Here is a 14,300-nt window from a genome sequence, read left to right on the forward strand (position 1 = left end):
CAAGGTCAAAAGCCTTTTCGGTGTCTAGTTGCAAAATTTGAGTCTGGATTTTATTTTGAGTAAAATATTCCAAGGCCTCAACTAAAAAAGTAGTATTAATGATAGTTTTTAGCCTGCGACAAATCCGCATTGGTCTTTATGAATAATTCACCCTACGCAGCTGCCCATTCTATTTGCTTATGATTTAGCTATGATTTCATAGTCTGTGTTCAAAAGGCTGATATATCTATCAGAATTTACATCCTCCTTATCTTTATTTTTTCTCACGAATCTGACTACCACAGCAGTTCGAATGGAGGATGGTATTTCTGCACCTTGTAAAATATAATTAGCTAACAGAACTAGTTCCCAATTTAAAATTACACTGAATATTTTTTAATATTCTGATGGAATGCTGTCTAGCCCGCATGCTTTACCATTAGCCATAGATTGAACAACCGCTTCAATTTCTTGCAATGTAACACTAGCAGTTAGATTTGTACTTTGATTTGGCTGTAATTTTGGAATTTGCAATCCATAAAAAAATATTTTAACTTCAAACTATCCACCTCTTGCCTGACAGAATAGGTGGTTTCATAGTGTTTTAAAAATGCATTTTGAATAAGCTCTTCATTTGTAATGAGGCGTTTTAGCGATTTTATTAGTCAATGCATGGACTCTCTGCTGGGCCTGTTTATCTTTTATTTGACAAGATAAAAATGTACCTGTAAATTCACTATCTTCGTAGACCCTCTGGAGATAAGCAGAATTTGATGTATATGCTTTAGTATAGTAGTAGTCTTGCATGTCCTGGTGGGTTGAATCTAAAGCAGATTTATTATTACTATTTTTCACCCTTAAATATTGTTTGTTCGTATGCTTAACTTTGAGTTCAAGATGTTTTCTTGCTATATTTTGGGCACGTCTAATTGCAATCTGTTTTGATGATATAACACCACAAATTGTAGCTTTAAAGGCCTCCCACACATTCTCTACTGAGGCCATATTTCTTTTTATCTGAAAAAAGCTTTCAATCGCCCTCTGCATTTCCTTGCACCAATCTTCACCTCCTTGGTGTATTCTATTAAAGGGTGTTTTTGTCCCTCCCAAGTATGGACAGTTCAAGTAATACTAAATCATGGTTTGAGGAGCTGTTTTGTATACGTGTACAATCAACCAGATTTAAATTCATTTTTTAAAAAAAATCTTAGATTCCAGCCTAGCGGCAGATTTATATTTGGCTGAGATGCACGAATACTCTTTTTTTTGTAGGTAATCTTACCCGCCAGCTGTCTATCAAGTTTAGATTTTCCATACTTTCAGTTAATGCTTCACCTGTGTGTGGCTTATTTTGTTTTCTTATCCCAGAAAATGAATCTAGAGCCGGATTCTGTAGATAATTAAAGCCCCCCCCTATAATGACCATACCGAGGAGTAGCAACAGTGCATAGTACAAATCCAAAAGAGATGCAGGATTATCCTCTATTGGGGCATAAATCATGGCTATTGTCAGCCTGGTATTATTAATTGTGCCGGTTACAAATCCCCATCTACCCTCTTTATCTATCTGGGAATATGTAATCTGAAAAGGAAAAAACAAATGTTAAAAAAGGATTGCTACCCCTCTTTGGGCTGTACTTGCTGATGTAAAATGGCTAGTATCTGCCCACTGCTGAAACATGTTAAATGAGAGTTTCCTGTTAGCTACATAGTGCGTTTCTTGTATCAATATGATATCTGGGGAGTTGGCTTTCATCCATTCAGCCCAAGCTTTACTTTTTTTTATTCAAACCATTAGCATTAAAAGAGAGACTTCTTACAGAGTCCTTAATTGCCTGTTGATGAGACATCATCGACAGGAACAGATTATATTCAGTCTACCTTGTATCTGCATATTTATCTGTGCTTTGAAACACTTTTTAAAACAAGATAAAATGTTGATTGATACAAAAATAGGATACAAGTACAAAATATATAAACCATCACTAAAAAACCCAGAATATTCTTGCTGCTTATTCTCCTTAGGCAGCTTACATCGAACGATACCTAGTTTGACTAAAAAAAGGGTCTGTGCATAAGGAAAGACTAAAGTGGCAGTGCAGTGCAAATGGCAAATAAAGTGCTTAGCTAACTTGTCGTTATCATTGCAATACTTGACGCTTAAAGTGTCTATGCATCTATGCATGTAGGCCCAGTAAAGTGAAAATACAGTACGATACTCCTCTATAGTAGACATAACTTGTTTATTTGGAATATATGCCCAGACATTTGAAAGTGACAGTGCGGTGCAATTAGAAAATAAAGTGCATAATGATGTAACAATAGTGTCTGGAGCCCTAACCTGATCTTTTCATTCATTGATCTTATTTGTATTGTATTGGTTCCCAATATCATGTAGATTATATTGATGTTTGGAAGAACTATCCCCTTTTTTCATCTTGTTACCGCCCCACAATCCCAATGTGCCCCACTCAAATCCTGAATGTCCCTACCCAAGTGCCCGCCCTCCCCCACTCTACACTGCGGAAGAATGGCCCACATCTCCTCTCAGCCCCCTGCTAGTGCACTAGGTGCAATCGCGCTGCACCCCTTGATGTGTCTCACCTTTTGCCGGGGGAACATGTCCCCCGGGCCGGTCATGCCCCCCAAGTATATATAAAGAAAAGGAATTAGATCATGGCATGGCAAACTACATTCTGGCTGCAAATTAAACTCTCTAATCAGTTGGATATCAGCAAAAGCAATTCGTACGCATTTGCCACATTGAAAAAAATAAAAAAGTTTGAAAAAATAGAGTTAAATCGTGGCATGGGAAACTGCATTCTTAACAAATAATTGAATACTCTTTTCAGTTAGATATCAACTGAAGCATTTCTTGTGCCTTTACTACGCTGTCAATTAAGTGGAATTTGCCATTTGCAAGAACCTTCAACTGTGATTGTTGAATGATGGTTGCCTGCGCCCCTTCAGATTTGAAGGAATCAATCATCCAGATAAATTCGCTCTGCCTTTTAGCTGCTATCGCGGACATATTCGTAAATATTTTGAATTGTGAGATTTGAGTAGACAAGGTTCTCTTTTTGATTGCCTTGGAAAGTTTTTTTTCCTTAATTCTAAAGTCAGAAAAATTCTGGTACAGTCACAGGCCCCCTGCACTTTGTGAATTCACGAGAAGGCAGAACCCAAAATGACCAGGAGGAGACCAAAATATACTATGAGGTGGTTCTTTTAATTCGAGCAATAAGGCGAGGGTCCAAACAGAAAACAACAGCCACCACTTTCTTCTGGGGCCAAGGGGGGGGTGGGAAGAGGTGCAAAAAAAACCAAAAACAACAAGAATAACAGTCTCTTTGCTGTCCGACTGGTTTCGGCGGCGAGGATGGCTTTTACTTGCTTCCGGCTCCAGCAGTAAACGTCCGGTTGGTTCAGGGGAAAAGAAAACAAACAGAACCACAGGTGAGTGGGCTGTACACGGGAGCCGCAAGATGATAAGGAAGGGGTTGTGCGAGGGTTCACCCAGACTGCCACCACATGTACTTAGTGAAAGAAAACGCTGCCCACCCTTGCTAATCTACCCGTTCTCACCCCGTGTGAAAGAAAGTCCCTGTAGACGCTGGCGTACCTGCTCCAGCCACACTCCTCCTGGAGCGTGGCAGGGCGACGCGTAGTGTCGTTGGCCTCCCGGCGTGGTTTCCTTCCCCGGCATCTTCTCTGGGACCCCAGGACCTCCGGATTTGTCGGAACCCAGCGGCAGCTCCTCCGTCTCTCTTCCAAGGGCTTCCTCTTCGGCTCGACCTCCGGCTTGCGCTCTTCCGGGTTCTCGTTCCTCCTCTTTAGGCGTGGAGAGGCCTCCTGATAGGCGGAGAGGGTCCAACTTCCCGCCTCCGGACATGGCCTCCGGTAGTTCCCAAGTGGAATTTAAAGGGCCAGTCCAATCCTGTATGCGAAGGAGGTTTAAAGCGTCGCTTGCGGTACCCACTCTCCAGGAACATCAGGGACATCATGACGGGTACTTAGAAACTTTGCGTTATTAGGGCAATGTAATGGTACCCAGTGGGCTCTTGTGATCGTTAGATCGCCTGATAGTTATGGGACGGCTTTTTTCAACAGGGACTCGACGCACAACTGAAACTGTGGCCCCTCTGCTGCCTGCGTAACTCCCACTAGCCGTAGATTAGAGCACCAATTGTAGTTTTGCATATCTTGTAACTTGGATTCTAATACTTCTATATTTTGTCTGATCTGTTATATTGCCTTATCACAAGTTACCGCTTTATCCTCTAAGCTTGAAAAACGCTGCTCGGCTTCAGTTAGCCGCTATGGGGCCCTTCCCATTGCATCCTCTATTAGTGACAATCTTGCATGCAGCGAAGCAATCTTTTGTGTCTGAATCAACCGCGATTCTTTGATCTCTGCTTGAATCACATTAAACATATCCTTAACCGAAGGGTTCAAATTTTTCCACCTCCCCCTTTCCTGGGACAGTTCTTCATTGTCTATCCTGATGGTAACAGGTTGAGGATCAGGTTGAAAACCGAGTTGAATGGTCGTTGATGTTTCTTTTGGTCTTCCCACCTGCTGTGCGGAGACTGGTGTAGCTAATGTTATTATGGAACTTGGTGCTTGATCGACAATGTTGACAGTGTTGGCAGGTGTCACAAACATATGGGATTTTGAGAACAAAGGATATTGTTTACAACAGGTGGGGGTGGAAAAGGGCTCAGATATGAACATCCCATTGAGATCGCCAACCTCCGTATTGCTGTTAGACTCATCAGTACTTCCCAAACTCCCAAAGGAGCACTTCATCTGTGGTGTTTTGGTTACATTGTTCACATTAACATCACCATTTTCTGTATCTGGCAGAGAGTCTGTGGCCAGCAGCCTTTCGGCTTCCAGCAGCTGTTGCACCTTAAGATCGATCCTTTGCTGTACATTACGTGAGGTGCAGGAGGTGTGGGAGGTCTCCACTATCTTCTCTAACCCACCCCAGTTTCATAGCTTTTGAGCAGGGGTAGATTGAGTGGCCACGGGGGGGGGATTGACAGTTACAGGCTTTCGCTTAAATGTGAGCAAGCTTCAAATTTCTTTATCTTTCCTTGCCCCCTCCGTTGTACCACTTTTATGCCAGTCACCTCTTAACAATCAGTGCCAGCTTGCAAATAGCAATTTAGAGACTCAGAGAGAAGTTTTTAAAAGGTGAACTGGTGCAGAATTCCCAAAAGGAAAATAAAATAGCACCGGCAGGAGCTCAGCTCCCCGTGTTGCGCAGTCTTATCCTCGGTTTTCTGCACCTATAACTCTGTCGCCCAAAAAAACACCATAAGCCACAGCTGATACACTGAAACATAGGGCACCTGCCAAACGTGGGCTCTTCCACCCCGATCTTTCTTGCAAAGAACCATTCCAAATAGAAAAGTTTCAGTATACAAAAAGTAAGAAAGAGGGAGGCCCCCCAACTGTTTACATTGAAAAAAGCAGCCGGTAATACACGAGTGACTCACCAGGGCACAGAGCGTTTGCACTTGAATGTACCACTGTCGTACTCTAATGGGGGGGGGGGGGGGGAGCTTTGTTATCTTGAGGTGGGATCGGGAGCACCGCTGGTAGTGAAGCGACGGCTATCACACACAGCTTTGTGCAGCCATTACCTGTCCCTCAGCTTTATTTATGAGGCCATATATCTTTTCCTTCCTCCTGCTTGCCACAAAGAAAAAAAAGCCATTATCTCAGCATCTTCGTCTTCTCTGGCTGTTTTCATATCCGGGGGCGTGACCGTAGTGACTACGTTCGCCGTGACACATGTGCGCAGCGTCCCGCGCGGATCTTCAAATGCCATGGTTGGTGAAGGTACTTTCTAAGCATCATTGCAAGCTATTTCTCATGCACTGTAAAATAACATTTCCTGAATTGCTCCTCAACATTTCTTTGCTCATCAACTGATAAGAATTCTAACATGGAACATGTGGCAGTGCCGAAGTCACTAAAAGTGTCACCCAGCCTACTCTCAAGGAGAGGCTACACATCTACACCAATTACATTGAACACTTGGTAGACAAGGGTGTTATCCGACTCTAGTTTTTTTAATATGTCCACTACAGCATACATGATTTCCTGAAAAAATCAGAGTGCAGTAGAGTGTACTTTTTCCACATTACGATCAATATACAACCAAAGATCCTCACATTTCTTGCCTTTAGCATCATCACTAAGAAAAAATTCTGTAAACAGCAGCCACGTGGATAATATAGCATTCACGGCCTCTAGGACTGAGAACCACCGGCTAAATAAAAAAGTTTGAATGACTCCTTCTTGGATGACACACAAAGCACAAAATGAGAAATATTTTCGATTTAGTTTCTGCGCATAATGAAACAGTGCACCAGAATGGACTACAAAGTCAATAGCATTCTTCATTAACTCTGAAGATTGTAAGGATGCTTTTGCATACCACCTAGCAAGTGGCAAGGATCTCTTACAGGGAAGCACTTGAGCTCAGGTATCGATTTTGACAGGTCATCACACAACTTTTTCATATACATAACTCAATTACTGCAAATACAAACTATACTACGCCAATCTTTGTTGAACTGGATATGAGCTTTTTTCAGCATAATTCCAAGTGACACTGTGTTCCATGTTTCCCAAACATCTGGTGTCATGTTTTCATCACCATCCCAGATGCTTGGCGACAGCACTCTTTTCACATATACCTGTCACTACGCCTTGCATTGAATGATTAAAGCCTGGGGTGTTTGGCAAGTCACCCGCTAACAATACAGACTCACTAGAAAAGGGGGTTGATGTAGCAAAGTATTTCACCCATTCTCTGTCTGTGGGTAAATGTAATGGTACGTATTAGGAAAGATTCTGATGAAATCAACCATTTTACCTAACAGTGAAAGAATCAAACATAGCCAAAATATCAAATATGATTTTAACATTTTCTGATTCTCTACAGTTTATAAAATAATTAAATAAGGCCTAACACATGATTCTAAACCCTGCATCTTTAGACCATATCCCACAAAACTGAAAAAAGCAAAAGGAAGATGAAAACATATTTTAGTGACATCCCTGAACAACAAAACTCAAGCTGAATGAGGTTAGCCTAGTCTTTCTTGCTGCTGCCTTGTATAACAAAGTGACATTGTATTGGCCCCTTCAGGAAGCTATAAAAATGACTCTTTTCACTCATCTTTTCCTTTCTTTGAAAGGCATTTAGTTTGTGGTTGAGAAGGTGTTTTTCAGTGTTTACATGTGTACACTGGTGAGGGCTATTTTTCCATTTGGTGGGGTTTTATCAGTTATTATTGGTTTATACCTAAAACAGGATAGTCTACCAATAGTCAACATTGGCATTAAACAGTGATGCTTAGGTCCATTCAGGACCCATGGCATGCATCACTATGCAAGGAGGTGCCTGTAGTGATGTGTGTGTATATATATATATATATGGCAGGCGAGGGATGGCAATATTATATCATGGCATTGACAATTGGAGGCACCATGGCTGGATTAATTTTGAGGGGCTGCATAAGCCACAGGGTCAAGACTGATTTGCATATGGCCATGTCTGAACTGGGGTGGTGTAGTGGGCAAAAGAACGATGGATTTAACCCAGATCTCTTGACTGGGGGAGAATGTATGCATTGTCAGCATTCCGTCCATCATTTGTTTGTTGTAACGCTTTTCGCCCTAAGTGGGATGGGTATTCCCAGACGTGGGACCCGTGCTCACTACGCCACTGGAGTCAAGCTATCCTGGCTGATGACGGCTGATAGCCAGAAACCGGTCCTAGGATGCTTGATTCCGGTCCAGGGAAGACATGGCTTGGCAGTTCGGGCTGGACTGTTCCCATGTGGCACAGGGTCAAGACTGATTTGCATATGGCCATGTCTGAACTGGGGTGGTGTAGTGGGCAAAAGAACGATGGATTTAACCCAGATCTCTTGACTGGGGGAGAATGTATGCATTGTCAGCATTCCGTCCATCATTTGTTTGTTGTAACGCTTTTCGCCCTAAGTGGGATGGGTATTCCCAGACGTGGGACCCGTGCTCACTACGCCACTGGAGTCAAGCTATCCTGGCTGATGACGGCTGATAGCCAGAAACCGGTCCTAGGATGCTTGATTCCGGTCCAGGGAAGACATGGCTTGGCAGTTCGGGCTGGACTGTTCCCATGAGGCACAGGGTCAAGACTGATTTGCATATGGCCATGTCTGAACTGGGGTGGTGTAGTGGGCAAAAGAACGATGGATTTAACCCAGATCTCTTGACTGGGGGAGAATGTATGCATTGTCAGCATTCCGTCCATCATTTGTTTGTTGTAACGCTTTTCGCCCTAAGTGGGATGGGTATTCCCAGACGTGGGACCCGTGCTCACTACGCCACTGGAGTCAAGCTATCCTGGCTGATGACGGCTGATAGCCAGAAACCGGTCCTAGGATGCTTGATTCCGGTCCAGGGAAGACATGGCTTGGCAGTTCGGGCTGGACTGTTCCCATGAGGCACAGGGTCAAGACTGATTTGCATATGGCCATGTCTGAACTGGGGTGGTGTAGTGGGCAAAAGAACGATGGATTTAACCCAGATCTCTTGACTGGGGGAGAATGTATGCATTGTCAGCATTCCGTCCATCATTTGTTTGTTGTAATGCATAAGCCATGCAGCGTGAAAATGACATTGCATATCACACCTAAGCAATCGTACATGGGAACTTTGAATAACAAAAACGAAATACTTTCCATCAGGCTGTGAAGAAGGTAACACGCAAACATGGCAGCCAAGAAGAAGGTATTTGACACTGAACTGCGTTTGTCCCTTATCTCTGGCTATGAATATGTGCCTCTCCAATGAGATCGTTTCAAAAAGTATTTAAACCTGCGCAATGTTTAATGCCAAGTTGACATGCACTGAAGAAGGCTAGACGCCGAAATGCATTTGCAATAAATTATTTCAACTGACTGCATCCCGTGAGTGCTCCGCATTTTGTAGCCTGAATATTTCCGTGACCTCACCCTCACGTTCCAGCGGAAGATTAGCACCCGCCACGAGTTCAGCAGATCAAGGGTGAGACCTGGAGCCACAATATATATATATATATATATATATATATATATATATATATATATATATATATATATATATATATTTTATTTATTTAATTTGTTTTGTTTTAAATCGGCTGGGGCAGAGAACAAATGTTCACATTTGTTCCACTGGAGCTCTCAGTCATTGTCCAAAGTATACAGAGAAGCATGCTACTGATCCACAAATGCGCTTTGTTGCCTCATAAGTATAAAGTTCTATATAATAGAATTACTAAACAATGAAAACAGTGCAACATGTTCAAATCAGGTGACTGAAGATTCACCCGTAATTGCCCGGGTAATTGTATTTTGATAGTGAGTCAAATCATTTGTGGATGAAGGTATGATCCAGTGACGTATTTTATGTACCAGAATATTGAATACAACATCCAATTTTGAACGGATGCAGCAGCGTACGTGTGCCTCTCAGGAAGCTGACTAGCTGTTTAGAAAATGGTTTTACATCAGGGCTACCAAATGACCTCTCACCTAAGTGATACTGAGTACAGTGTATGCCTCTTTTCCTGAAGTTGTATGATGGATGATGGGTAGGTAGTATGTACAGAGTAGGTGTCTAGATAGATGTATTGGTGTACAGACCCTACCAATGATGCTTGTCACTTGCAATCAGAGGCCACTCGGGCATCCAACATATTTCTTTTATCCGTTACATTGAACGTTTTTTATACCCTCTCCTACGTGCTGCATTTTGGTTGCTTCAGAATGCTGTGACTGACCTAAAGCACACTGAGATATATATTTAGTAATCCTACTGCTAGTGGATTTAACACACTTAACAAGCACTGGCAAGGCCAATAGGCCTGACATTAATGGGGTAATACGAGCAAAAAGCCTTTATGTATGCATGTGTTTTCATGGGCATAACACAATATGCACACCTGTCTTTGCATTATCACATTAGAGCCAAGCCTATTGGCTTTGGTAATTCATGCTGTTCAATATAACTTGGCTAGGTGAACTTTAAAACATGCTGGCGTAATAAGTGTAATTTCAGGAAATTTGTATTACACCGGTTATACAAAATTCCAGAAATGTTTCCACGTTGCATAATTCAGCACCATTCGCTGTAAAAATTTACAGCGAATGCACAGGAATTACAGAATGCAACCAGCTGTTCACAGTTTTTTTTTGGGCGCAAAATGCACCCATGTGGGAAAAATTGACACAAGGATGCATTTGCTAAATGCAGTGGTGATTGCTAGAAGGGAAAAGTGGTGATGCAATAATAAATACACTCTAATTTAAAAACGTACCTGTCACCTCGGTGCTAGCAGCTCTTCTCCTGATTACAGGCTCCCAGACTCTCCTATGCCAATCCAGACATTGCTCTCATGCTGGTAATACTACCACCAAGCATAAGCGCTGCATCGGAATTGGGCAAGCGGGCTGGTTTTTTGCTCCAAGAGCGACTTTGAGCCTGTGTCAACGTACCTCCATGCACCAGCCCGGAGACATCTCAGTGCGCATGACAGTTTGACCGTCCTAAGATAGCCTGCCAAATCGTAATGCAAACTTGTAGTGCCCTACGCTGCAAGTGCCCTCCATACTTGCCTTAGTGCCACCCCAAAAACTCTGTTCGGCTCCTGTCATGAAAAATAAAATGATAATAAAACTTCTTTATTATCATTATATTGTACATGATTTTATGCTGCTGAGGCAGTGAGGCGACGCTCCTCTGCCGTAACGGAGCAGCCACCGCTGACTCAATGCTGGATTTCCAATTTGTGTAATTACGCATAATTTCACATATTTTGCCAACATTTTGCATAGTTATGGTAAAGCAAATTACATGAATTTCACACACCCCTAAATATGATCCGTTAGTAGGTGTCTTTCTAGAGTCAGGCACAAGTGCTTGAACAGCCGTTTACAAACTGCATTACCACAAGCTGTTACTAGATATCCATCTTGAGTCAGACACAAGTCCTTGATGTACAAGTCTGAAGTATGAGAGGCTATAGGCGTCCACCAATGAGCCCTCAATCTCAGAATATCAGAGAAATGTGTACAGAGGTGACTCCCTTAAATGTCTCCTTTTATGGAAAGTGGACCGAAACAAAAGCAAAACTAACTATGCTTTTATTTTGAGCAGGGCAAATCATGTGGAGGGTCTGGCTCCAATATTTAGTGTGCATATTTATTTTTGCCAGTGTAGTGATTTGTGCTTGTTGTCTAGCTTTTCTAGGAGCTAAATATTCTGCTAATGCTGGGATATGGCGATAGTCTTTATAACAGTTGCGATTGCACCTATTGTTGTTATAGAAAAAGCAGGTGAAGACACACTAATATGTATAGGTATTGCTGTTAATATAGATAATAACTTTTTCTCTGGTCTAAAAGATGCTTGTTGAAGAAAGCATTGCCAACATATGCAGGAAAAAAGGAATACACACAGCCACAATGGAGCTTGGTGATATCAACATTGTTAAAAAAAAAGGTTAGATACTGATGATTAAATATTTAGTAATGCTATGACTGAAGTTGGTTGGTTTGTCTTTGATGTCAGGATGCTTGACGGAAGGATGGTCATCCCGTGTGGAAAAAGGAATACCCATGAGGTGACCAAGTTAGGGTCCGGCTCACACTCGAGCCCTGACCAAAGCATTACAAAATACTTGTTGCAGTTAAGTTTTTGGATTCTTTAAAGAATGCATGTGTGAGATAAAGGTTTGATGTTACAAAAAGTGTGGTGGTTGAGAGTACATTCAGATGTAAATTGCTCCTCCCACATTGTAATGGAACCACTTCCTAGGAGATGATGCTCCAGGCAGCCAACAGCTTTAGAAGAGATGTATACTCCTCTAGGCTTATCCAAGATGTGACTGACTAAAACCCAAATCAATGGCTGAAAGGGACTGACAACTCAATGCCTGAAGGGAGCTGACACAACAAACACTTTTGTATATTGAAAACAATGTGTGCTGCATACAGAAGTGCTGTCAAGCCACGCGTAAAATATCAAAAGGTTTCTCACTAGATTACTATATAAGAAATCATCTCTTTGCCTTCACCCATTGTCTAGAAAGCCCTATTGCAACGTTAGACAAAATTTCAGCATGACGTTTGAGCAACGTATAGCCTGTCCCCTTACGAGTGATTGTTCGCGCTTTACAAATGTGGATTATTACAAATATGGATTATTATTCCAATCGAAATTGGAACCTTGATTACGTTTTTAAGGTATTAACAGGAAAAGAAACGACTGCTTTACCTGCTTCAGTTTTTGATCTTTCTGGAATTTGCATTTGTCCAAGTCATAGGGTTCTTCTTTGCGGCAGACTGTTCTTCCAATCTTGGTCTCGAGCATGTACTTCATCCCTTTTACAACCTATGATGGTAAATCACTTATTAAGAAGAGTTTTTGTCCCCCAGTTATATCTCACAGGGCTCCACCATGAGGAGGGCTCCCACCTGTCCAAAGACAGCCAGTCACAATTTTCCTGCCCTGAAATACAGCACTAAATGACAGTGAATTATTCTTTATAATGAGCCGACATAGAATAATTACATTTGTGTAACCTAAATTCCACGTAAGCATTTATTAATCTACACATACTGTAAGACCAAAAAAAGTAGTATCCTACTGTTGCAGAACCAGGAAATTGCTTTCATCAAAATAGTATTATAAGGTTATAAAGAATCAGCAACTTGTGTGTGCGGCCCAATACCCTTCCGTACACAAGGTCTCTCCTCCAACCTTATTATCACCAGTTATTCGAACACAATACCTGTATTTCAGCCACTGGCTACCTTCATTTTGAGTGACTGCATTCAGCCCTTTCATAGGAGGACATCCGCACACAAGGTAGTTCTTTCAGTGCCAGTGTTTTTGATTTTACTTTATTACAACTTTAGTGTTGCCTTTGTTTATAGACCCCGATGTGATAGCATGCCACTTTCTACCTGATGAGAGCACAGGGCACATTCTAGCTTTATCAGTTCCTGGCTCCAGCCAATGCTATTGTACATTCCTTTTGAAATGACCTCTCTTGATCAACTGCTGCTTTTTACACAACATACTAGCAGCTCACACGAACTCGGAATATAAGCTCATGAGTGTGCTCTATCTCTGCAACCCAGTCTGTCTGTCATTCTTTCTGCCCTTTTTCTACCCTTCTTCCTTTATTTCTTCCCTCCTTCCTTTGCTTATTTTACTTTCTTGCCTTCTCTTTTTTCCGTCCTTCTTTTCTTTTGTCTTCCTCTTTTTTGTCTTCTTTCTTGACTTCTCTTTTTTCCTTCCTTCCTCTTTCTTTTTTCCTCTCTTGCCTTCCTCTTTCTTGCTCTTTCTTTTCTTGCCTTCCCCTCCCCCTCTTACATTCATGTCTCTCTTTCTTGCTTTCCTGTGTCTTTTTCTTTCTTTTTCTTGCCTTCTTTCTTCCCTTTTTACCTTACTATTAGAAATGTGGGTCTCTAGTTGGGAAAGGAAGGTACCTTTGTCCAAGTAGGGACCCTTCTTCCTTGTCAGGGTAAGGGGGGGTGCACTTAGTAAATAACACTTGGTCATCCCCTTGGTAGCTTGGCACGGGTAGACAGGCTTATCTCAGAGGCAGTGTGTAAAGCATTTGTGCAGGCATGCAGTAACACAGTGAAAACACTACAAATGGACTCCACACCAGTTTGGAAAAATAAGTAAAACTTTATCTAAACCCAACAAGACTCAAAATGACAAAAATCCCCAATACAATACTGTAAAAATAGCTACTTTGCGATATAACCTTTAAATTGCAGAAATAGCTGAAAAACACCATTCTTACGACTTGGTAGGGCTGTCTGGGCCTACCGCGATGCTGAAAACGACAGTCTAACATTTCCAGCTAGCTGCGTCAGTGCGAGGTCAGCTAAAGCAAAGATAGACTCGAAAGTAGTACCTTTCTCATTGCAGCTGACACAATGTTATGAGCCGGTTGGGGCCACCGTCGCGATTGCGTTCCAAAATGGAAGTGGTGCAGGGTGCGGTGCCCTCTCAATGCGGTGCAGGCAGTGGCTCGGTGACGATCGTCCAGATAGCATCGGTGAGGCCAAGGCTTACGGTGCAAGGTGAGACGGTGCTCGATGTGGTGCTGGCAGGCTGCGGTGCAGGCAACGGAGCCGGCCAATATACTGGTCAGGCAGCAACAGTGACGTCCAGGTAGAGTGAAGCGAGGTGGTGCCCACAGGATGCAGTGTGAGCAACGGTTCGGTGACGATCATCAAGACGGCGTAGGTGTG

At 42.4% G+C, this 14,300-nt stretch overlaps 1 protein-coding gene across 2 annotated transcripts in view; it reads right to left on the reverse strand.

Annotated features, from left to right (window-relative positions):
• Positions 1-14,300, reverse strand: part of CST7 (cystatin F) — a 140,777-nt gene that overhangs the window by 39,661 nt on the left and 86,816 nt on the right. For both annotated transcript variants that reach the window (XM_085609324.1, XM_085609325.1), the window contains one exon: positions 12,304-12,420. In XM_085609324.1, coding sequence (XP_085465450.1) covers positions 12,304-12,420 — 117 coding nt within the window. The remainder of the gene's footprint in view (positions 1-12,303; positions 12,421-14,300) is intronic.

Source organism: Triturus cristatus, chromosome 6 (genome assembly GCF_964204655.1).
Source record: "Triturus cristatus chromosome 6, aTriCri1.1, whole genome shotgun sequence".
NCBI classification, from domain to species: domain Eukaryota; kingdom Metazoa; phylum Chordata; class Amphibia; order Caudata; family Salamandridae; genus Triturus; species Triturus cristatus.